This window comes from Cherax quadricarinatus, chromosome 73, assembly GCF_038502225.1.
Source record: "Cherax quadricarinatus isolate ZL_2023a chromosome 73, ASM3850222v1, whole genome shotgun sequence".
NCBI lineage: Eukaryota > Metazoa > Arthropoda > Malacostraca > Decapoda > Parastacidae > Cherax > Cherax quadricarinatus.
In genome coordinates this window covers 4,784,354-4,810,947 of record NC_091364.1, presented here as the reverse complement: position 1 = coordinate 4,810,947, position 26,594 = coordinate 4,784,354, and the positions used below count along the sequence as shown (strand labels likewise).

The 26,594-nt window shown below is 43.7% G+C and overlaps 1 protein-coding gene across 1 annotated transcript in view; it reads left to right on the top strand.

The window, feature by feature from the left end:
- LOC128701141 (uncharacterized) overlaps nt 1–24,804 on the top strand; it is a 52,442-nt gene extending 27,638 nt beyond the window's left edge. The window contains exon 2 of the mRNA XM_053794733.2: nt 20,076–24,804. Coding sequence (XP_053650708.2) covers nt 20,116–23,493 — 3,378 coding nt within the window. The 5' untranslated portion in view covers nt 20,076–20,115 and the 3' untranslated portion in view covers nt 23,494–24,804. The remainder of the gene's footprint in view (nt 1–20,075) is intronic.
- The last annotated feature ends 1,790 nt before the right edge of the window (nt 24,805–26,594 follow it).

Here is a 26,594-nt window from a genome sequence, read left to right as displayed (position 1 = left end):
CTCATGTGTTCCCATGTACTCCTATGTACCCTCGTACTCCCATGTACCCTCGTACTCCCATGTACTACCATGCACCCTCATGTACTCCCATGTACTCTCATGTACCCTCATGTACCTCATGTACTCCCATGTACTCTCATGTGTTCCCATGTACTCCTATGTACCCTCGTACTCCCATGTACCCTCGTACTCCCATGTACTACCATGCACCCTCATGTACTCCCATGTACCCTCATGTACTCTCATGTACCCTCATGTGCTCCCATGTACTTCTATGTACTTCCATGTGTCATTCACGAAATACGTAAAACGATACAGAAAACAGAATAACAAAATACGTAAGTGCAGTTAACGAGGATATTCAACGATGAAATATTTTACCTTTGATATGTCTTTAACGGATTTCGAGAGTTTTTTCTACTCCCTAAATCCAGCCCTGGACCAGGCTTGTCTGGTCAACCAGACTGTTACTGTTGGCAGCGCGCTGGCCAGCATGTCCATCACAGCCTGGATGATCCGGCACTTGGCGGAGGAAAAAGGAATTCTCTTTGAGGACTTCTGTTAATTTCTGGTAAAATGATGAATAATCTGAGTCCACGGATGTTGATGCAGTGTTCTCTTACTGTACCCACGGCGCCCCTGCCTTTCACTGGGTTTATTTTTATACTTCCTCTTATAGAGTAGTCGATGAGTGGAACAGTCTGCCTAGTAACGTTTCTGAAGCTAAAATCATAGGTAGCTTCAAACTGAGTTGAGATAAATACATGAGTGAGAGAGTGGGACTTGCACATTGAAAATGGGTTGGGCAAATATCTTTGTGAGTTTAAGTTTGAGATGAACCTGCCTAGTATGGGCCAGTAGGCCTGCTGCAGTGCTCCGCCTCTCTTATGTTATCTCTCACTCCAGTACGTTGTTATGGCATGATGCAGGGAAGAGAAGGACAGCTCCAATTCCATGGGATAAGATCCCGTCACCAGCATCATGGCATCCTTCCTCTCACTCTTGAAGAGAACAGGCAGAGATGCTGAATCTGAGTGTACGAAACCCAGGAAAATTCCCAGTTACCTGTTAGCTTCGTTCGAAACCGGAGAAGCCATATTTTGCTTAAAATGTGATTTTTTTAAATCTCTCTCTCTCTCCCTCTCTCTCTCTCTCTCTCTCTCTCTCTCTCTCTCTCTCTCTCTCTCTCTCTCTCTCTCTCTCTCTCTCTCTCTCTCTCTCTCTCTCTCTCTCTCTCTCTCTCTCTCTTTCTCTCCAAAACAATTCCCGGGCCTCTCACCCGACCCTGGTATCCTATTACCGTCTATCGTGTTTCGCTGTTATGAGTGGTGATCCACCAGGCTGTTGCTGTTTGTCCAGGAACCCTCTTTGTAACGCTTGGTGTTAGGGCCGTTTCTATTGTGTGTGTGTGTGTGTGTGTGTGTGTGTGTGTGTGTGTGTGTGTGTGTGTGTGTGTGTGTGTGTGTGTGTGTGTTCGTTCAACTAATTGTACTTACCTAATTGTGGTTGCAAGGGTCGAGACTCAGCTCCTGGCCCCGCCTCTTCACTGAATGCTACTAGGTCCACTCTCTCCCTGCTCTATACCCTTTATCATACCTCATCTTAAAGCTATGTATGGTTCCTGCCTCCACTACATCACTTCCCAGACTATTCCACTTCCTGACAACTCTATGACTGAAGAAATACTTTCTAACATCCCTTTGACTCATCTGAATCTTTAGCTTCCAATTGTGACCCCTTGTTTCTGTGTCCCATCTCTGGAACATCCTGTCTCTGTCCACCTTATCTATTCCACGCAGTATTTTGTATGTCGTTATCATGTCTCCCCTAACCCTTCTGTCTTCCAATGTCGTCACGCCGATTTCCCTTAACCTTGTAGGACATTCCCCTGAGCACCGGAACTAACCTTGTTGCAAACCTTTGCACTTTCTCTAATTTCTTGACGTGCTTGACCAGGTGTGGATTCCAAACTGGTGTGTGTGTGTGTGTGTGTGTGTGTGTGTGTGTGTGTGTTCACCTATTTGTGGTTGCAGTGGTCGAGTCATAGCTCCTGGCTCCGCCTCTTCACTGGTCGCTACTAGATCCACTCTCTCCCTGCTCCATGAACTTTATCATACCTATTCTTAAAGCTATGTATTGCTCCTGCCTCCACTATATCACTCTCCACACGTGTGTGTGTGTGTGTACGTACGAACAACAGCCTAGCTGATCAGGAACTGACTTGAAGAACCTGTCAAGTTCCCTCTTGAAGACAGCCAGAGTTTTATTGACAAGGAAGGAAGGTGTTGAAAAGTCGAGGACTCCTAACACTTACCGAGCTTCAACAAGGTTTATTTTCCTGTATTTTTCTTAACAGCTCCTTTCTTATATTTCCTGAATTGTCAAAGTGGGCGAAACATCGCAGTAAAAATGCAATAAACCGTATATTGTATCAAACAAGTTGTCTTTATTTATGTTGTGTTCTTGTTTGTTGTTCAACCTCGTGTTGTTCTTGTTCACGTTATGATCTTGTTCAGTGTTGTGTTGTAACGAGCCTGACCCATGGCCGGGCTCCGGCAGTAGAAGAACACTCGCAACTCATCATCAAAGTTCCCACCAACTCACATTATATACATTTCCCGTCCAGTTTAGGAGGTCTGGTCTAAGACCGAGGCTCGGGGGCGGTGACCCCTGGAACCAGAACCAAATATATAATTCTACACACGAAGCAGGTAAGTTTTTTTCACGTGAAACCAAAACACAAAGACCCTTAGATCAGCATATTTATCGGGAGATAAATTCTCGTGGGAATAGTACAAAGGGTAAAGGGAATAAATGTCAGTAATTAATAGCATAAGGGGAAGGAGTGGGAGCAAGGGCAGCCCCGGAGAGTGTAAGTTGAATGAATATGATGAAACTGAAACCAGATTGCCTGAGGCAATCATAAAGGAGGAATAAATATCATTGAGACTGTACCTTGGGACCTCATTAAAGTGTGTGTGTGTGTGTGTGTGTGTGTGTGTGTGTGTGTGTGTGTGTGTGTGTGTGTGTGTGTGTGTGTGTGTGTGTGTGTGTGTGTGTGTGTGTGTGTGTGTAGAAGTTTTATGTGTAGGTGTGTGAGTGGGAGAGGAGTCTGTAGGTGTACTCACCTAATTGTAGTTGCAGGGGTCGAGACTCATCTCCTGGCCCCGCCTCTTCACTGAACGCTACCAGGTCCTCTCTCTCCCTGCTCCGTGAGCTTTATCATACCTCATCTTAAAGCTATGTGTGGTTCCTGCCTCCACTATATCGCTCGCCGGACTGTTCCACTTCCTGACCACTCTATGACTGAAGAAATGCTTCCTAACATCCCTGTGGCTCATTTGAGTCTTCAACTTGCAAGAGTGGCCCCTTGTTTCTGTGGCCCCTCTCTGGAACATCTTGTCTCTGTCCACCTTGTCTATTCCACGCAGTATTTTGTATGTCGTTATCATGTCTCCCCTATCTCTCCTGTCCTCCAGTGTCGTCAGGCCGATTTCCCTCAACCTTTCTTCATATGACATTTCCCTTAGCTCTGGAAATAACCTTGTTGCAAACCTTTACACTTTCTCTAATTTCTTAACGTGCTTGACCCGGTGCGGGTTCCAAATTTGTGCTGCATACTCCAGTATGGGCCTGACGTACACGGTGTACAGTGTCTTGAAAGATTCCTTACTTAGGTATCGGAATGCTGATCTCAGGTTTACCAGGCGCCCGTATGCTGTAGCAGTTATCTGGTTGATGTGTGCTTCCGGAGACATGTTTGGTGTTATACTCACGCCAAGAGGATTGCAGTCCTTGGCCACCTAGCCTATACTGTGTGTGTGTGTGTGTGTGTGTGTGTGTGTGTGTGTGTGTAGAAGAGGGATGTGTGTGTGTGTGGGAGAGGAGTCTGTAGGTGTGTGTGTGTGTGTGTGTGTGTGTGTGTGTGTGTGTGTGTGTGTGTGTGTGTGTGTGTGTGTAGAAGAGGGATGTGTAAGTGTGTGTGTGGGAGAGGATTCTGTAGGTGTGTGTGTGTGTGTGTGTGTGTAGAAGAGGGATGTGGAGGTGTGTGTGGGAGAGGATTCTGTAGGTGTGTGTGTGGGCGAGAGATTAACTTGAGACGCAGACAACATACAACCTTAACAGGTCATTTGCATACAAGTTTTAAATTGAGAATTTCTAATTAAAATCTGCCAATATTAGAATGTTTCTCACTAATTTTGAAACATTAGAAAATGATGCTAAATTTCTAGTTCTGATATACATCTAAAGTGACGCTTTTCAATGTAATTCTTTAGAAATGTTTGAAAATGTTACTATATAATGTTCAGATGGACGCCAATAATGATTTGTAATGTTTATAGTTGAAAGAAAATTAAGGAAAATTCGTGGAAGTTGTGATTTTTGTAAATTATAGGAAATTAAGAAATTAGACAATGAATTTCTCACTCTCTCTCTCACTCTCACAATCTCTCTCTCTCTCTCTCTCTCTCTCTCTCTCTGTCTCTCTCTCTCTCTCTCTCTCTCTCTCTCTCTCTCTCTCTCTCTCTCTCTCTCTCTCTTTTTACACAGGGTTTAACAAGGTTAGGTTAAGGATCCCTGATTTTATTGACAAGTTAAAATCTCTCTCTCTCTCTCTCTCTCTCTCTCTCTCTCTCTCTCTCTCTCTCTCTCTCTCTCTCTCTCTCTCTCTCTCTCTCGCTCTCTCTCTCTCTCTCTCTCTCTCTCTCTCTCTCTCTCTCTCTCGTCATGTTTTAATGCCGGCGAGTGGCTCTTAATCCCAGGAGCTTGACTCAACCCCTTTCTTGGATTGAACCTCACTGGCTCCCTTACCCCAAGTCCAATATAACCCCCTATTAATATAGCATTTTCCTATGAATATAATAATAATAGTAACAATAATAATAACAATAATAATAATAATAAAAATAGTAATAATAATAATAATGATTATAATAATAATTATTATTATAATAATAATCATAATGCTGACCTTATTCTCAAACTTTATATTCAGATTATGATCAGTCACGTCCTAACACATGCATGAGATGACATGAGCGGGATAAGAAGATGGAAGGAGGGAAGGGGAAGGAGAAGTGAGGTAGGGAGGGGGGGAAGAATGAGGGAGGGAGAGAGGTGGGGGAAGTATTCATGCCTGTGACACCAAGACGCTATTCCACGTCTTAAGTATTCTTTTCTTGAAGTAGCGGCGGGAGAAGTTACGAGCTGGCGACGGAAGGTGTGTGAGTGAGAGAGAGAGAGAGAGAGAGAGAGAGAGAGAGAGAGAGAGAGAGAGAGAGAGAGTCTTTCTTAAGAGAGTGACGGTGAGGGATATTCTAGACAGTGACTTAAGTGGGGGAGGTTAGGAGAGAGGTGGGGAGAAGGAGGAGGATGGGGGAGGGGGGTGAATGGGGTGTATTGGTGAGAAAACACTAGAATAGTCTGGCCTAGAGTGTCGAATCCCATCCTAGGAATATCTAAGGTTAGGTTTGGTAAGGTTCGTCAGGAAACAGGACAAGTGTTTCCTGATGCGGGTCGTATGATGACCCACAGCTGGAGCTTTTGGTCATCTGACCGAGGCCTTCCACTGGCTCACCGGTCCACCCCTTTAAAAACTGTGATCATTATATTTGTATATCCAAGGTAAACCACTCTGGGCGACGCGTTTCCTTAATCAATTTGATCAGGACATGCACCTTGATCAAGACATGGGTCTTGATTAGGACATACGTGCCTTTTTTTAGTGAATATTAATAATTTTATATCTGTCTACAAGTGCGTGATCCACCTGATGCTGACTTAGCTGACATCATTGATACATCCCTAGCTGATATTACTAACAGAGTAATAGCTGACATCATTCAGACAGTCCTAGCTGACATCATTAATACAATATTAGCTGATATCATTAATACAGTTCTGACATCACTGATACAGCCTTAATTGACATCATTAATACAGTCCTAACTGACATCACTGATACAGGCCTAGCTGACATCATTGGCATGCTACACAGAAAACATTTTTGACAACTCAGGCTAATTTTGTCCCCCAGGATGCGACCCACGACTAACACCTAGGTACCTACTTACTGCTAGGTGAACAGGGGCAGCAGGTATAAAGGAGCATACCCAATCTTTCACCCGTACCGGGGGTAGATCTTACAATTTGTCGGTAACGACCTAACTACTTACACTCTTCTAAGATAGATGGTTGTTGGGCCTCTCCTGGCCAGTAGTTGTGTCGTGCGGGGTTCGGTAGGAGATTTGAGGGTTGAAGGTAGACACACTTGTTGGATGGTAACGATATGTATTGTTAGACTGTGATGGGAGATGGGAGCCCAGACCTGCCTGCTTCTATGCCTATGTCAATCCGTCGAGTGAGGACGAGGTAGCCTGTCCCGCTCACTCATGGAGCATCCCGTGACGTCATACAGTCACTCGGCCTAATAGGGATCTTCTATATAAAGCACATGGATGGTACTATAATACGCTATACAACACATATAAGAGGATCAGCAACTATGCTGACAGTTGTGTTGGTAAACAACAGCAGCACGTTGCTGATGTACCGAGTATTGCTTACTTTAAAAAATGGGTTGCTAACTGAGGTAGAAAATCGGCTTTAAATCCTCTTCTAATTAATTTTTTTAGTCAAATGTTTGTCATTAAACCATACTGAAAGAGAGAGAGAGATTGCTAATAAATACTCTGTGAATCACTGTCACTAATCCATAAGAAAAACACGCATACACTACGCCACTGTTGTGGTATCCCTTTAGGTATACATAAAACCCCTCTGGTTGTAAGGGCTACCCCTATTACGTATGGTATACCTGTGACCGGTTTCAAGAGTTGTTTTAGAGCCCCGGTTCCCTAAACTGGTGGGACTCAGACTTGATACCTGAAGGATGTTTTGGGGGGTCAACGCCCCCGCGGCCTCCTGGTGGATCAAGGCCTGATGAACCAAGCTCTTACTGCTGGCAGCAGACAATCCAACGTACGTACCACTACCTGGCTGATCAGGAACTGACATGAGGAACTTACCAAGTTCTCTCTTACAACAGTTCGTGGAACTTGCTTACGACTGTCGCGAGGCATTGTAGACCAGTGTTACAAGAGGACACACCTGCAGACACACTGCACAGCTTAATAAAGATGTTAAACTAACATCTCAGTTTGCAACATTTGTGGATATTAATATGGTGTTAAAAGATTGGAATGTTGCTCCATTGAAAGCTTGCAATGCAAGGTATTCCTTTCATTACCTATTTGTTTCAAAATACTATATGTTGACAGTGGTATTAAATACCAACAACCTGATAAGTCAGACACATGTACAACAGTTGGGTATCTTTATTGGTGAAACACTCCGCCTACACAGTAGACTTCTTTAGTCTAATATAGAGGCAGGAGATGTAGTAGTTAAATGAAGATGAGGTAATCAGTCCATCAACGTTGGAGAAATAGTATCTGAGGTAATCAGTCCCTCAGCCTGGATAAAAGTTCAGCTCCATGAACTGGCTCATGGTCTGGAACGATATCGTTCCAGATCATGAGCTCTTCTCCAGGCTGAGGGACTGATCACCTCAAAAACTTTTTCTTAAACGTTGATGGACTGATTATATCATCTTCGTTTCACCACTTCACCTGCTGCCTCTGTATTTGACTGAAGAAACCTACTGTATAGGCGAAACGTTTCAACAGGAAAGGTACCCGACTGTTTCATATATCTTACTCATGAAGTGTCATGACTCCGACAGTGTGAAATGCGGGTAGACATCTCCGTAGACTCATTACTCTCTGGGGAAAATGACTTCTTGTCATAATTTTCTTCTCTTTTTGAGCCCTGGGGCCAGGCTCTTACGTTGATTGCCTGTTCAACCAGACTGTGATTTCTAAGTGAATCTCCTGCCCCACTTAGACATCACAGCCTGGTAGATCAGGCACCTGAAGAATGCATTCAGTTTACTCTTGCACACTTCGACGCTTGTGTCTGAAATTTCTGATATTTGCTGCAAGCAAGTTGAAGAGTCTAGAACCACGGATGTTGACACAGTGGTCTTCTATTCTGCCCATGGCGCTGTGATCCCTCGCTTGCTTGTCTGATACAAGTGTTCCAGTGCTCTTCCTGTCTCCGTAGAATTCCAGACGTATTACATGTGTCATTCTCTGGTTCCAGTGCTCTTCCCGTCTCATAGAATTCCAGACGTATTACATGTGTCATTCTCTGGTTCCAGTGCTCTTCCCGTCTCATAGAATTCCTGACGTATTACATGTGTCATTTTCTGGTTCCAGTGCTCTTCCTGTCTCATAGAATTCCAGACGTATTACATGTGCCATTTTCTGGTTCCAGTGCTCTTCTTGTCTCCTCCAGAAGTTCGGGCGTATTGCATATATCAGATTCTGGTCTCTCCTCTAGTGTCTCTTCCGTAGCATCTTGAATACATGTATGTGCTGTGTTTGTTTAGCTGAGTTGACAGGGGTTAAGCTCCAGCTCTTTAACTAGCCTTTTTATATTTCTGATGGCTGCCGTAATCTCTTGTTCTTGTGTTTTGCATCAAATAAGCTGGATTTGAAGGCTTGCGTTTTTATGGGATTTTTAAATTTTGCAATTTTAGTGAGCCCTTAAAAATTATATTTTAGTGCTCTTTATTGTACAGCCGATCATTTAATCAAGTAGAAAGTTTGAGATTTTCGTTTGCTTGAGCATGCATCTTCCGGTCGGCTTCAACTTTTCAGCACTGGTTACCTAAAACTAAGGAAAACATTAATGATGCTTTTGGGATTTGCAAAAGCCATTTTGTCAATTTTATAAAGCCATTCCTTATTCTGGTGTCTGCGATAACCTGACAAAGCCTCTTCTGAACGGCTCCAGATTTTCGGCACTGGTGTATCTATTCAGAAGTTTGTACAAACTAATTTATTATTATTATTATTATTATTATTATTATTATTATTATTATTATTAATGAGTGTCTTATTAGTTTGTCGTACAGAGAGTAGTGACATGATCAGGCCATCACCCACGGCGCCTGGTCTCGGACCGGGCCACGGGGGCGTCGATCCTCGAAATCGAATAGATAACATAACCTTCTATCCCTTCACTGAGATGTGAAAAATGACAATTTAACATAGTTTTCGACGCCACTGAGAACTGAGAGAATTTCTCTCTCAGAGGCAATAACAACAATCTCTTATTTTTACGTTCAACTTTTGGTTTAGAGCTAAATTTTTTGTTTTTATTTGGAGAAAGCAATATGTATCCCCCTTTGTGAGTACCGGAAACTGGAGGCTGGTTCAAAGAGTTTATCCATCTAGTAATCGAGGAACTCACAGTTATATTCAGAAAAAGCTGAAAGGAACATCATACTCTATCTCTCTCTCTCTCTCTCTCTCTCTCTCTCTCTCTCTTTCTCTCAAACTACACACACACACACACACACACACACACACACACGCACACTCATTTAATCACTCTTTCCGTTTTAATAATAATAACAATAACAATAATATCCACATTACCACGTTTCTACAGACCATATTTCAACACCTCAAAAAATGTGGTTGTTAGGTAAGACACATATGCAACAGTTAGGTGTCTTACCTAACAACCTGTCGGTATTTTATACCATTTTAATGTTCAATCTGTCAGACACTGCAACACAAGGGTATCTTGGTACAGACCTGAAATCAACTTCGACAACCTCTACTAGTGAGAACGGCTGGATTTGAGAGGGACCTGACCTCCCACATCTGCGCTCCTACTTCTACTAGTGACCTACGTCTCACCTCCTGGCGCTATATAAGGCTCCATCCTGTCACTTCAACTCCATATTGTTTCAGACTATGGAACAATGATCTTCTCCAGACTGAGGGACTGACCACCTCAAAACTTTAAGGGTGATGGACTGATTACATCGTCTTCAAGTCTCTTCTGCTTCTATCAACTTTTCTGTACTCGACTGAAGAAGCCTACTGTGTAGGCGAAACGTTTCGAAATAAAGATACTTGCATATGTGTCTTACCTAACAACCTGTCGGTATTTTATACCATTTTAATGTTCAACCTCAAAAAATATTTACAAAACTGAGTCCTACAAATCCACAATTCCTCAGTGCCACACTCTCATTCGCAAAATCAGACAACTCCACAATTTCACAGATACCTGGCCGACTTGTGTTTAACTGGGCCGATCCAATCTTTTGTTAGTGAGGATCCAATACTTTTTTTTCCCCCCTCTAACAAGTTTTCTGTTTACAGATGGTTCATTTCGCTGATGAAATACGGATGCATTTAAAAGGAGTCATTGTCTGCTGTTAAAAATGTTTTTGTACTCACGTAGTGATGGATTTTGAAATAAAATACTCTGGTTTCTTAATTTAAAGTGTTTTAGTATATGTTAGATAGACAGAAAGAGAGTACGAGTGCGTGTGTGTGTGTGTGTGTTTGTGTGTGTACTCACCTATTTGTAGTTGCAAGGGGTTGATTCACAGCTCCTGGATCCGCCTCTTCGCTGGTGGCTACTAGGTCCTCTCTCTCTTCCTGCTCCATGAGCTTTATCATACCTGTTCTTGTTGCTATGTATGGATCCTGCCTCCACTACATCACTCTTCAGATTTTTTCCACTTATGTATAACACGTGTGTGTGTATGTGAAATAATAATAATAATAATAATAATAATAATAATAATAATAATAGTGTCGCATAATGACTTTATTATTGAGAAAAATAAACCTGCTCTGATACAAGGGTCAGTAATAATAACATATCTATATGACACATAAGAACAGATTGGAGGAACACTGCAGAAGGCCTACTGGCCCATATAAGGCAGGTTCTTATCGTAAGCATTCCATACAGGTTTTGCAAACCATATGGGGACCCCAGGACTTGTTGTCCAGCGCCACTCCAAAATAAGCAACATAACCTTGGTTTTAAAAAAATCTGTGATGTTTTTCTTTGTTTTTGCAAAGAAAATTCGCCACAAATGTAGTAAAATACACTGGGATTGTTTAAGCAGACTCTTGGTGAAGAACTCATGTTTACCTTGGGAAAAAATATTGAAAAAAAATTTGGAATGTTGTCAGGTGGTCGTTGTACAATTCCCTTCAGGTGGTCGTTGTACAATTCCCTTCAGGTGGTCGTTGTACAATTCCCTTCAGGTGGTCGTTGTACAATTCCCTTCAGGTGGTCGTTGTACAATTCCCTTCAGGTGGTCGTTGTACAATTCCCTTCAGGTGGTCGTTGTACAATTCCCTTCAGGTGGTCGTTGTACAATTCCCTTCAGGTGGTCGTTGTACAATTCCCTTCAGGTGGTCGTTGTACAATTCCCTTCAGGTGGTCGTTGTACAATTCCCTTCAGGTGGTCGTTGTACAATTCCCTTCAGGTGGTCGTTGTACAATTCCCTTCAGGTGGTCGTTGTACAATTCCCTTCAGGTGGTCGTTGTACAATTCCCTTCAGGTGGTCGTTGTACAATTCCCTTCAGGTGGTCGTTGTACAATTCCCTTCAGGTGGTCGTTGTACAATTCCCTTCAGGTGGTCGTTGTACAATTCCCTTCAGGTGGTCGTTGTACAATTCCCTTCAGGTGGTCGTTGTACAATTCCCTTCAGGTGGTCGTTGTACAATTCCCTTCAGTACAATTCCCTTCAGGTGGTGGTCGTTGTACAATTCCCTTCAGGTGGTCGTTGTACAATTCCCTTCAGGTGGTCGTTGTACAATTCCCTTCAGGTGGTCGTTGCACAATTCCCTTCAGGTGGTCGTTGTACAGTTCCCTTCAGGTGGTCGTTGTACAATTCCCTTCAGGTGGTCATTGTACAATTCCCTTCAGGTGGTCGTTGTACAATTCCCTTCAGGTGGTCGTTAAATATTAAATTATTTACAAATAAAATTCTAATGTTTATTCGACCTGACTCTATATATAAATCGTCACTACATACACATATACCTTTGAAGAGTTTCCAGAGTATATCTACTCTCTGAGCCCGGCCATGGGCCAGGCTCGTCTAGTGCTCGCCTGGCCAACCAGGTTGTTACTGCTGGAGGCCCACTGCCCCACATATCCATCACAGCCTGGTTGATCTGGCACCTGGTGAAGATACTTGTCTAGTTCCTCTTGAGGGTAGGTTTGCCATATCTCACAAACTTGAACCAAATTGAAAAATTGGTTCAACCACTAAATACCCTAAATACCTTTATATATCTTTGACGACGAATTTATTTTTGTGTTGACTAGTGATATAATCATCTAACAATGATTATCAAATAATAGTCATCATCTAACAATAATAATATCATCTAACAATAATAATCATCATCTAACAATAATAATAATCATGTAACAATAATAATCATCATCTAACAATAATAATAATCATCTAACAATAATAATAATCATGTAACAATAATAATCATTATCTAACAATAATAATCATCATATAACAATAATAATCATAATCTAACAATAATAATCATCATATAACAATAATAATCATCATCTAACAATAATAATCATCATATAACAATAATAATCATCATCTAACAATAATAATCATCATATAACAATAATAATCATCATCTAACAATAATAATCATCATCTAACAATAATAATCATCATCTAACAATAATAATCATCATCTAACAATAATAATCATAATCTAACAATAATAATAATCATCTAACAATAATAATAATCTAACAATAATCATCATCATCTAACAATAATAATAATCATTTAACAATAATCATCATCATCTAACAATAATAATCATCATCTAACAATAATAATCATCATCTAACAATAATCATCATCATCTAACAATAATAATAATCATCTAACAATAATAATGATTATCTAATAATAATAATCATAATCTAACAATAATAATCATCATTTAACAATAATAATCATCATCTAACAATAATAATAATCATCTAACAATAATAATGATTATCTAATAATAATAATCATAATCTAACAATAATCATCATCATCTAACAATAATAATCATCATCTAACAATAATCATCATCATCTAACAATAATAATAATCATCTAACAATAATAATGATTATCTAATAATAATAATCATAATCTAACAATAATAATCATCATCTAACAATAATAATCATCTAACAATAATCATCATCATCTAACAATAATAATGATTATCTAATAATAATAATCATAATCTAACAATAATAATCATCATCTAACAATAATAATCATCTAACAATAATCATCATCATCTAACAATAATAATAATCATCTAACAATAATCATCATCATCTAACAATAATAATAATCATCTAACAATAATCATCATCATCTAACAATAATAATAATCATTTAACAATAATCATCATCATCTAACAATAATAATCATCATCTAACAATAATAATCATCATCTAACAATAATCATCATCATCTAACAATAATAATAATCATCTAACAATAATAATGATTATCTAATAATAATAATCATAATCTAACAATAATAATCATCATCTAACAATAATAATAATCATCTAACAATAATAATAATCATCTAACAATAATAATAATCATCTAACAATAATAATGATTATCTAATAATAATAATCATAATCTAACAATAATAATCATCATCTAACAATAATAATAATCATCTAACAATAATAATCATCATCTAACAATAATAATCATAATCTAACAATAATCATCATCTAACAATAATAATCATCATCTAACAATAATAATCATCATCTAACAATAATAATCCTCATCTAACAATAATAATCATCATCTAACAATAATAATCATCATCTAACAATAATAATCATCATCTAACAATAATAATAATCATCTAATAATAATAATCATCTAACAATAATAATAATCATCTAACAATAATAATCATCATCTAACAATAATAATCATCATCTAACAATAATAATCATCATCTAACAATAATAATCATCATCTAACAATAATAATCATCATCTAACAATAATCATCATCATCTAACAATAATCATCATCATCTAACAATAATAATCATCAACTTTGTTTTACACTCCCTTATTCTCTTTTCACTTCCCTTAACCTCTTCCTCCTTCTCCTCCCCTTAACCCCCTATTCTGCCTTCCCCTTACCCCCTAAACCCCCCCTTACCAAACGGGGAACTCACACGTCAGACGGCTCTATTTTCGGGTTACATTAAATTCTCCCTTTACCCGCTGGCAGTAGGCTGAGACCCTAGGCCTATGGGTGTCGGGTTTCTTTACCGAATTATCCACGCTACGACTCTTTTTTTAGGGTTCGGGGCATTAGGGTATCGGCTATCCTCTTTGGGTACCTGTCGGTAAGGGTATAGTGGAGGATTTGTTGTAAAAGGGTGGACGGTTACATAACAGAGGTTGAACTAGTGTGTACATGGGTGGGAAAGTGGTGTATATATGTAGCGAACGGGTGTACACGGGTGAGGTGGTGTACATGGGTAGTGGACTGGCGTACGTGGGTGGTGGATTTGTGTACATGGGTTGTGAACTTTTGTACATGGTTGTTAGACTGGTGTGCATGGGTAGTGGACTGGTGTACGTGGGTGGTGGACTGGTGTACATGAGTGGTAGACTGGTGTACAAGGGTGGTGGACTGGTGTATATGGGTAGTGGACTGGTGTACGTGGGTGGTGGACTGGTGTACATGAGTGGTAGACTGGTGTACAAGGGTGGTGGACTGGTGTATATGGGTAGTGGACTGGTGTACGTGGGTGGTGGACTGGTGTACATGAGTGGTAGACTGGTGTACAAGGGTGGTGGACTGGTGTATATGGGTAGTGGACTGGTGTACGTGGGTGGTGGACTGGTGTACATGAGTGGTAGACTGGTGTACAAGGGTGGTGGACTGGTGTATATGGGTAGTGGACTGGTGTACATAGGTGGTTGGCTGGTGTACATGGATGGTAAACTAGTGTACATGGATGGTAAAAATGAACTGTTCTGAACAGTTGCATTGAATAGGATGAATAATGGAAATGAACAGAGGGATCAAATTTGGAGTTAACATGAGAGTACTGTGAGCCAGAGTCTAACATGGGAGTATAGTGAAGCAGTCTAACATGGGAGTATAGTGAAGCAAAGTCTAACATGGGAGTATAGTGAAGCAGTCTAACATGGGAGTATAGTGAAGCAGAGTCTAACATGGGAGTATAGTGAAGCAGAGTCTAACATGGGAGTATAGTGAAGCAGAGTCTAACATGGGAGTATAGTGAAGCAGAGTCTAACATGGGAGTATAGTGAAGCAGAGTCTAACATGGGAGTATAGTGAAGCAGAGTCTAACATGGGAGTATAGTGAAGCAGAGTCTAACATGGGAGTATAGTGAAGCAGAGTCTAACATGGGAGTATAGTGAAGCAGAGTCTAACATGGGAGTATATTGAAGCAGAGTCTAACATGGGAGTATAGTGAAGCAGAGTCTAACATGGGAGTATAGTGAAGCAGAGTCTAACATGGGAGAATAGTGAAGCAGTCTAACATGGGAGTATAGTGAAGCAGAGTCTAACATGGGAGTATAGTGAAGCAGAGTCTAACATGGGAATATAGTGAAGCAGAGTCTAACATGGGAGTATAGTGAAGCAGAGTCTAACATGGGAGTATAGTGAAGCAGAGTCTAACATGGGAGAATAGTGAAGCAGAATCTAACATGGGAGTACAGTGAAGGGTCTAACCTGGGAGTACAGTGAAGGGTCTAACATGGGAGTACAGTGAAGGGTCTAACATGGGAGTACAGTGAAGGGTCTAACATGGGAGCACAGTGAAGGGTCTAACATGGGAGTACAGTCAAGGGACTAACATGGGAGTACAGTCAAGGGACTAACATGGGAGTATAGTGAAGGGACTAACATGGGAGTACAGTGAAGGGTCTAACATGGGAGCACAGTGAAGGGTCTAACATGGGAGTACAGTGAAGGATCTAACATGGGAGTCCAGTCAAGGGACTAACATGGGAGTATAGTGAAGGGACTAACATGGGAGTACAGTGAAGGGACTAACATGGGAGTACAGTGAAGGGACTAACATGGGAGTACAGTAAAGGGACTAACATGTGAATACAGTGAAGGGACTAACATGGGATTACAGTGAAGGGACTAACATGGGAGAACAGTCAAGGGACTAACATGGGAGTACAGTCAAGGGACTAACATGGGAGTACAGTCAAGGGACTAACATGGGAGTACAGTCAAGGGACTAACATGGGAGTACAGTCAAGGGACTAACATGGGAGTATAGTGAAGGGACTAACATGGGAGTACAGTCAAGGGACTAACATGGGAGTACAGTGAAGGGTCTAACATAGGAACACAGTGAAGGGACTAACATGGGAGTGCAGTGAAGGGACTAACATGGGAGTACAGTGAAGGGACTAACATAGGAACACAGTGAAGGGACTAACATGGGAGTACAGTGATGGGACTAACATGGGAGTACAGTGAAGGGACTAACATGGGAGTACAGTGAAGGGACTAACATGGGAATACAGTGAAGGGACTAACATGGGAGTACAGTGAAGGGACTAACATGGGAGTACAGTCAAGGGACTAACATGGGAGTATAGTGAAGAAACTAACATGGGAGTACAGTGAAGGGACTAACATAGGAACACAGTGAAGGGATTAACATGGGAGTACCGTGAAGGGACTAACACAGGAACACAGTGAAGGGACTAACATGGGAGCACAGTGAAGGGACTAACATGGGAGTACAGTGAAGGGACTAACATGGGAGTACAGTGAAGGGACTAACATGGGAGTACAGTGAAGGGACTAACATGGGAGTACAGTGAAGGGACTAACATGGGAGTACAGTGAAGGGACTAACATGGGAGTACAGTGAAGGGACTAACATGGGAGTACAGTGAAGGGACTAACATGGGAGTACAGTGAAGGGACTAACATGGGAGTACAGTGAAGGGACTAACATGGGAGTACAGTGAAGGGACTAACATGGGAGTACAGTGAAGGGACTAACATGGGAGTACAGTGAAGGGACTAACATGGGAGTACAGTGAAGGGACTAACATGGGAGTACAGTGAAGGGACTAACATGGGAGTACAGTGAAGGGACTAACATGGGAGTACAGTGAAGGGATTAACATGGGAGTACAGTCAAGGGACTAACATGGGAGTACAGTGAAGGGACTAACATGGGAGTACAGTGAAGGGACTAACATGGGAGTACAGTCAAGGGACTAACATGGGAGTACAGTCAAGGAACTAACATGGGAGTACCGTGAAGGGACTAACATGGGAGTACAGTCAAGGGACTAACATGGGAGTACAGTCAAGGGACTAACATAGGAACACAGTGAAGGGACTAACATGGGAGTACAGTGAAGGGACTAACATGGGAGTACCGTGAAGGGACTAACATGGGAGTGCAGTCAAGGGACTAACATGGGAGTACAGTGAAGGGACTAACATGGGAGTACCGTGAAGGGACTAACATGGGAGTGCAGTCAAGGGACTAACATGGGAGTACAGTCAAGGGACTAACATGGGAGTACAGTCAAGGGACTAACATGGGAGTACAGTCAAGGGACTAACATGGGAGTGCAGTCAAGGGACTAACATGGGAGTACAGTCAAGGGACTAACATAGGAGTACAGTGAAGGGACTAACATGGGAGTACAGTGAAGGGACTAACATACGAACACAGTGAAGGGACTAACATGGGAGTACAGTCTGAGAGAAGTCATCACACATGCACTAGTGGGAATGTTCAACCAGCAATAAACACCATCTGTACAAAATACATTTGCAAATAAAAAATGTTCACCCTTTACCCGTTGCTTAAATTAAAGTTCACTAATTAAGATCCAGGTAATTTACACCTGTGATTGATTACATATTTAATGAAAGTCGGGTAAATAACGATGTAAAAAAGTCATTTACAGTAAGTAAATGGCGTAGTATTTACATCTTCCGAGGAAATGGCGCTTCTTTTTAGCCTTCCTCCCGAATTTACAGATTTATTAATGTGTTTATAATGTTACAAGTATTGTGTATTTTTTTTTTAAATCTGGTACAAAAAAAATCGGTAGTGATGGACACAATTTATGCAAGGAAAAACATGGTTATGATTGATTTTGTTACTAAAAATTTTTAATCCAGCAGATTTGAATGCTGGGGCACACACCAGGCTTAGCAAGCTGGGGCACACACCAGGCTTAGCAAGCTGGGGCACACACCAGGCTTAGCAAGCCGGGGCACACACCAAACTTAGCAAGCCGGGGCACACACCAAACTTAGCAAGCCGGGGCACACACCAGGCTTAGCAAGCCGGGGCACACACCAGGCTTAGCAAGCTGGGGCACACACCAGGCTTAGCAAGCTGGGGCACACACCAAACTTAGCAAGCTGGGGCACACACCAAACTTAGCAAGCCGGGGCACACACTAGGCTTAGCAAGCCGGGGCCCACACCAGGCTTGGCAACCCTGTTACACAAGTAGAAGGCTTAGGTCAGTTACACCTCACGCAGTTTCACCTCACAGTTATTATTCACAGCTATACCTCACAGTTATAACTCACAGTTACACCTCACAGTTGCACCTTACAGCTACACCTCACAGTTACACCGCACAGTTACACCTCACAGTTACACCGCACAGTTACACCTCACAGTTACACCTCACAGTTGCACCTTACAGATACACCTCACAGTTACACCGCACAGTTACACCTCACAGTTACACCTCACAGTTACACCTCAGTTATAACTCACAGTTACACCTCACAGTTACACCTCACAGTTACACCTCACAGTTACACCTCACGTTCAGTCATTAACATATCTCCGCCTGAAGAGAGAAAGCAATTCTATTGGAAAACTTGGAGTTTCCTCTTGCTTTCACTTCTCTCAGCAGAAAACTCTGCTTCCCGAGAAGCTTTACGGGGATCCGCAACGCTTAACGCTAAAAATCAAAGTAAGTTTTCCCTGGGAGGAGCGCCAAGCTGTCGGTAAATTGAGTTGAAATGATCGTTTAAGCGGGGAGAGTTTTGACTGAGGAGCATTCAGGTCCCCCCGCTGAAGGAGGTAATGGCGCTGCCGCTCCTTACAGCTATTGGCCGCCAGACGCACTCTCCCGGTTTTTTCCCTTTCCTCGCGAAATCTTTCACGAGTTTTAGCTTTCAGGGGAGTGCTGGAGGGGGAGTTTATCCCTGGAAAGGGAGTTTATCCCTGGAACGGGTGTTTACCCCTGGGTAATGGGTGTAGTGTAGCTATGTCGGCCAGCAGTGTGTGTGTGTGATGCACAGGGTGGCAGAAGATGCTGCTTCTATTGCCTCTCATTATTACATTCAACGTTGGCTGGAAGTTGGTTATCTGTTAGTGATGGGAATTATCTTCCCCACAGCACGGTCACAGACTAGGTAATTATTTATTTCGTAATCCAACTTAACCTCTGTTAAATCACAGGATGGAGAAACGTTGCCTCATTAAAATGTTGCATTAGTTTCGCTTGTGTTCTTCTACCTGGCTGGTAATTGTTTTGTGCGAATGGTCTAATTATTTTTTTATTATAATTGCATTTTCTATGCAGTTATTCCCTCTTATTACTAAGGATATTTGTCGTGAGTGACACGTTGCTCAGTGGAAGTGTTCAGCTGACACCCATATATCACTTCCTTATCATCCCTACCACTGCTGTTTATCATCCATATCATTACCATCTCTTCCTTTCTTTTCACTTTGACTTAATTGAGTTATCTCATATTGTGAACGCCTTTGAGTGGAATGAAGTTTCAAGACTGTTTACGTCTGATTGAAAAGTTTCCAAATCTGTATTTTTTGGAAGGTAGGGAGCTGGGTGTTGGGATTTATTATTATATTTATGGGGAAATACTGTTAGGGTCATGCAGCGATTGGGAATGGGAGATAATCAGGTTTGATTCGAGGAAAGTGTGGGTGACTCTACTCCCTTGGATCAAGAGCCCTTCCAGCCTCATTCTCCCTCCCTTGAATAGGAAGTTAATGTGCAATCCTTATGATCAATGAAATGCATTCTGTTAGATGTTGCTTGCGGCCCCTGACGAGTGTTCTTGTGTGTTGCAGGTTGTGATGGCAGGACGGCGCAGCTGGTGACTCTGCAGACATGCTTGCCGCGGCTGTGATGCCCCTGGCCAGCCTCCTGCTCCTGCTGGTGGGGACCACCTCCTCCAGGGCGCAGGTGGGCCTCCGCACAGCTCCCCTCACCGCTCCCAGGATTCGCGACTACAGCAACAGCAGCAGCCTGGGACTCTTCTCCTCAAAGTGGTCAGGGATGGACCTGCGCCACAAGGGCAACAACACCAGCAGTATCGAGAGCTCCCTGGCTGCTATCTTCAGAGGTGTGGCCTACGGCGTCTCCACCAGCCAGGCCGCTTCCTCCACTACAACCACCTCCACTTACCGTCCTCCACATCCCACCTCTTACAGGAGGCCCCTGGACCTTCCCCCGAGGGATGACCACGGGTATCTAGCCTCGGGGCCGCCTGCATGGTCGTCACAACCGGGTTTGGAGCTGGAGGTGCAGCAGAAGGCTGTGACGGACCAGAGGGGCGTCAAGAGCCTGGGTAACCGGCCGGTTCAGACGCCGTATATAGAGGTACCCATCAATACCGCACCGGAGGTCAGCCACGACCAGATGATGGACGTACCTCCGGAGAGGTCCGTCGAGGTGGTGCGGGCGGATGTGGGCGTGGGATTGAGCAAGGTGGCGTGGGTGCGAGCCCTGGGCACGGCGTGGGTGGTGCACGTGTACTGCGCCGCAGGGCTGTACAGTCTGCTGGCGCTGCTGGCGCTGTTCTGGCTAGCACGTGTACACGCTGCTACCCACCTCCTGCCCCGGGGCTACTACATCACCCTTCACCTCCTCATGTTCCTCGCAGCCTTCCTGCGCTGTGTCCATCTCTTCCACGACCCTTACGGTGCCGAGCGACGCCTCCCTGTGGCCCTCTCAGCCGTGGTGGAAGAGACCGGCTGGCCCTGTCTGACGGCGGCGCTGGCAGTGGTGGTGCTGGCTATTGTGAGGGCATGGCGCTGCCCACGTCTTCTGCCCCGCAAGCCTCATGCCCCGTTGGCCCTCGCCCTCCTCACCGCCGCCCATCTTCTAGCATCTATCGCTGCCCACTTGACTTCTGCATTGTTGCCTGAACACGCTGGCCCTCTGCGGGCAGCTGCCCGGGCAGTTACAGCAGCCTGGGGTGGCGCTGTTGGTATCGGTGGATTTCTGGCCGTCTGGCGGGTTGGTCGCGCAGCCGGGCGCCATCCTGGCCTCCTGCTGGTGCGACTGAGTCGAGCTCCTATGGAAGGGTCTCTCCCTGCCCGCCACCCCCGCGTGGCGCTCCTGCGAGGCTCCCACCTCACCCTGGTGGCCTCTCTCCTGCAGGTGGTTGTGGCTGGCCTTCACATGTATGCCCTGGTGGGACCTCACTACATCCTTGAGCTCCCTCCAGCGTACCCCTGGCACTGGCTGGCCTACCAGAGCACCTGTCGCCTGTTGGAGGTGCTCATGTGGGTGCTGCTGGGGGTGACTTCGGTGCTCAGGCTGGGGGGCTCTTCGGGAAAGCGGCAGAACCACAAGGGCGAGAAACGGCTCCTCTCGGTGCTATCTTGTAAGAGGTGTGGTAGCTGCTCCAGCATCACAGCTCAGGACAAGGTGGATGAAGTGTTCCCCGCTGTCTGCCAGACTAATCAAGCTGTGAGGAACTTCACATTGCAGTCCTGCGGGAAGGGTGTATACCAAGAGGCACTGACTCAGGAGCCTCTAGCGCGCAGGGCCAACACTGTCCGGGTGACCCATAAGAGGCCATCGATACGTAAGTCGGCTACTTTGCACTCGGCCACCTCTGACATTCACCTTCTGTGGAATCATGGCAACACTCTCAGTGCCCTTCCTCCGGATGCTTCATCAAGACCTTCATCAATGCTATTTAACGACGCCGGCTTCGTTAGGTTCAGGATGCAGGTGGACCCCCAGCAAGCCATGGACGAGGTCCTCCGCAAGTCCCTACAAAACCTGGAGATCCAAGCTGAGGCCGGCGACTCGAAACTCCAGCAGGTCCCGAAGGATGACCCACCAAGCTATGATCAGAGCCTCTACGCCAACACTCCCCAGCCAGGAGAAAAATCTCCATCGGCAAAATCTAAAAGTTCTCCCAGGTATGAGGACCCATATGACAGCAACCAGTTCGAGCACTTGTTGCAGAATCGTATCAACTCCGATCTGTACTGCGGTCTGGATAACAGGCACTGCAGGAGTGAAGCTGCCAGTGTCACAGACTACAGTTCTACGGACGCTCTTTCTCCTGCAGCTACTGCAGATAATGAATGGTCTAAATACGCCAGCACCTGTTCTTCCATCAGCGCTGCCAACAGCTTCGATGTACGCATGTATGATGACTTCGAAGTGGCTTCGTATTACCAGTCACCCTCGTCTGCTTCCTCGCATGTATATGCTTCTTTACACCGGCCTGTGGCACGTGCACGCCTGGCTCGCCAGAGAGCAGTGTACGGTGAGGGCGAGTCTGTCGTGCACGGATACGAGGGCCGACAGGCTGTAGAGCAGTTAACGGCACTGCTTGCGCCTCGAACCTCATCTACCTCGCCTCAGTCTGACATCCACGTAGATTACCTGACGGACGGCTCCCACGATCGTCACACACGTGGCTCTGACTCCGACCTCTGCTCTACCGGCAGTCGTCATACACGGCACAGTCGAAAACATGACGACGAGCGACAGTCACCAGGAAACTGGCGACAACCTCACTCCCGTCGTCTTAACCTGCACGACATCACACCAGACTCGGCCGTGGTCGTGGACTATGCTGGCCACACTGACGAAGCCTCTGGCGATGATAGCGAGGTGATACACCGTCCGGGACAGCCTCTTACCCAGAGGTCCGGACTCCTCACTAAAATAGTAAAGAATAACTTTTCTTTAAACTGTACTGGGTATACGCCTTTAGGCAGTGAAGACGTCTTCAATCTGCCATTACACCACCAGCAGATTCTGCTAAAGCAGGTGCAGCAGCAGAACCTTCAGCAGCGGAATTTAGCTGAGGAGAAGTGTGAGAGGCTGAGGCCCTGTGGCCACCGTCCCCGGAGGGTCCTCAGAGAGGACCCTAAAGTTACCAGCCCTGTGAAACCATCTGTCCAGAACCGCAAGCACTCTCCCAGCGAGCAGCCATTGAAGCAGCTGCAGCTACTACCGAGCCAGCAGGAGGAGCCCAGCAGCCTAGAGCAGGATTCTGTCGGTGTGACGGACGGGACGACACAGACGGAGCCACGGGTATGGCCCGCTCTCTCTCCTTCCTCCTCCCGCCCCGCCTCCTCCCTGGCCTCACACTCTGATCTACCCTCTGAGTGCGTCGACTCTGAAGACGACGTGACCGACGATAACCAAGAGAACCCCAGTGGCCTCGATGTCCACCAAGAGGTGCCACCTCTAGCTGCCTGGCACTCCCCGACGCGTCTCCAGGCGGCTGTGTGACCTCGGGTGACCCGGGGAGCTAATGGCAGCTCCTCGAGGATCCTCGTCCACACACGAGGGAGAAGTCGTAGTCTACCAGTCACAGCAAGAGACTTCAGGGCTATCTCGGCTAAGCACATCCCTCAAATACGACAGCGATCGGAACAAGCTCGGTGAAGATGCCAGAGTTTGAGGACAGTACCATCTCGTGTGTCATGCGCTGGGTAACTTGGCCTGGACTGTGTCGCAGCTCAGACGTGCAGGTACTCACAGACAACAGACTGCTCAGTGACTTTGTGATAACGTTGTCAAGAAGGGAACTCATGTCAAGGCTCAGCAGCTTCTGCCATTTTTGTACATAGCAAACATTTTTTTTCCTTATTGTTGGGGCAGGAATGTGTTTTCTTCCTAAGGGTGTTATTTGTGAGCGTATACAGCCAGTTTGTCCACAGATTAGTGTTAACATTGACTTTAATGAGAAACAAGCAAGAAGACTGTGAGTATGTGACAGTGCTTCTCATCATCATTGCCAAGACTGCGTGTGTTTTCTCAAGTGTGTTGTCTCCTATGGCAGATATACACACTCCTATTAGCCCTAAGTTACGAGGGTGATTGATTTAGCTAATCAGTCGAGTATAAGCCCTTTATGTGATATTAAAACCATACGATGAAGGGTCGTGGTCAGAAAGTGTCGGGTCAGCTTCACTGCTCATTTGATTTGAAAAGTTTATTCTCCCCCCTCCCCCTAGGGGCAGATGACCCCCAAAGGGTTTAGCGCTGCGCTGTGAAAATTTAATGACTTTTTTTCACTTCCTTGCTACTTACTAACGCCACCCAATAAATTCTCAATCTATAAATTCTAAAATGAATTTCGTGTATGAATGTTAATACATAAGAAGGCTTAACATCAGTCAGTTATTTCCATCATAACAGCGATTAGCGAATGAGTGATCGAGCCTACACTACTAATTGCGGTGAATAGCCCTTTGATATACAAAGCAGTATTGTCTTGCACATCGTGAGGTTCTAAAGCCATATGTGTAAATCAGCACAATAAGAAGATAAGACTCGATCCTCCGTCCACTAATTGCGATCCAGACTTTAAGCAGTTAGACTCTTGCTGGATATTTAACAGCGATGTTTAAGCCAGTTCAAATATCAGCAGTTTCTAATATGAGAACAACAACTGGAGCACAATGTTACAACGCTCAGAGCCATGATGGAACTTCTGTGTTTGTGCTAATTACTGCCTGCCTTTTCGATTACCTCTGCTTTTGAGTGCTCCAATGCAAGTGCTCTCTCTCTCTGTGTCTCTCTCTGTCTCTGTCTCTCTCTCTCCCTTTATATATATATATATATATATATATATATATATATATATATATATATATATATATATATATATATATATATATATATATATATACATATATATATATTAGACAGTTACAGTTAACAATGATCCTCAAATTACTGCTCTTACTTTCCTTCAAGTTAACAAAATATGATGCAAGTTTTCCCTGGATTTATATCGAACTTTGCAACTTTCTGTAAAATTCCTTGGAGCCCCTCGAAAGTTTTCGAACACAATGGTCATTTACAATATAAATTTCTTGCATAAATTCCCTACAGATAATATAGTTCAAAAAATTTTTGTTTTTACTGATTCTTAAAAATTTATTTCAGTGTGTTTAGTCAGAGTTCAAAAGATTTTTTCTTTTAGTGAGGAATAAGTGAAAAACTTTGTCTGATAATTTTAAACCGACTTCAAGTGCTTGCTGAGAGGCCCCTCCATATGGTCGAGTTTATAGTGCTTAAGATTGTGTTCCTCAACTTTACTGAGGCACTTTCCGTAGCACTTTCTTGCCCCGACCCTCACCCAGTGCTTCGTTAGAAGTCATTTATCGCCCTTAGGAAAGGATACTTCAAAGTGTACTTAGTTGACGTCACTAATGTCATGGGCATTGCAGAACTGGATATCATGTGATGTCAGGGAGTTATACCTAAGAATCTTCAATCATAGTGGGGAATGATGTCAAGAATGACATGTGGTGAGGAAAGTGACTTCAGTTATGAAAGAATAAGAGATTGTCACTTTAATAGTCAAACGGTAAAAGAAATCTAGGTAGGAGGATGTTGAATGATGTCAGGGGTGTAAACCAAAGAGCTTTAAAAGGAAAGTAATGATGTCAATGATGAGAAATGTCTTCAGACAGCGATACCAATACCTCATGACTAAGACACCTGCAATTAGAAGCTGAGAGCAGAGCTGTCAGTCAGCTTTTTTACTGTCTTCAGGGGGAAGGACAAAAGTCATGGTATGTGTTTTTTGACTTCAGTACTGCAGTGGAACTGCGTTTTGTTCGAACGTGCGGAGGCAGAAATCCGAAATCCGGATTCGCAAATCGCACGTTTGCGAACTCTGCTTATTTCAATCAGAGACTAAGAAATTGAGTCTCACCAAGTTGCTATACACACAGCGATGCGAAGGACTTGACGCCTAGGATATGCAGAGGATCCCCAAACCAGGAGGTGGAGGCGTTTTCTTCAGGATTCAGTCACGGAGGATCGAGAGAGCGATGATGTGTTTTTAATCGTGAATCCGGATTTGCATCTCATGAACCACAAGTGTGACATTTTAATGGTGTGGCGTCATAATGGTGCTGGTGTAAGGTTTAAGTGTTGTGACGCAAAAGCGTTTGTCAAGACGTTACGAAACGCTAAATTAAGTGAAAACACCAAATCCATCTACAAATATCACAGTTTTTAGCTCGAACGACAAAGCTCAAGTTTATCATTAGTGTTTTTGTTCTGTTTTTCACGTGGTTGGAGATGTGTACAGAGGGAATGTGTTCTTCTATATCAAATGGATATTGGGCAAAAACAATATATTTCTATTTTTATAAGCATTCAAACAAACCGGAACACATCTTTGTAACCCCCTCTTCTGTCTCATGATTGTGTTGTATTCATGCCTGGTGGTTTAATATTAAGGATGTAAATTGTAAATGAAATATACACAGTAAAATATTATGATATTTATGGTTCACACTTTCCCAGCGTGATCCTACGTGTCCATAATTGTAATCAACTTCAAAAAAATGTTGATTTGTGAAAAAAAA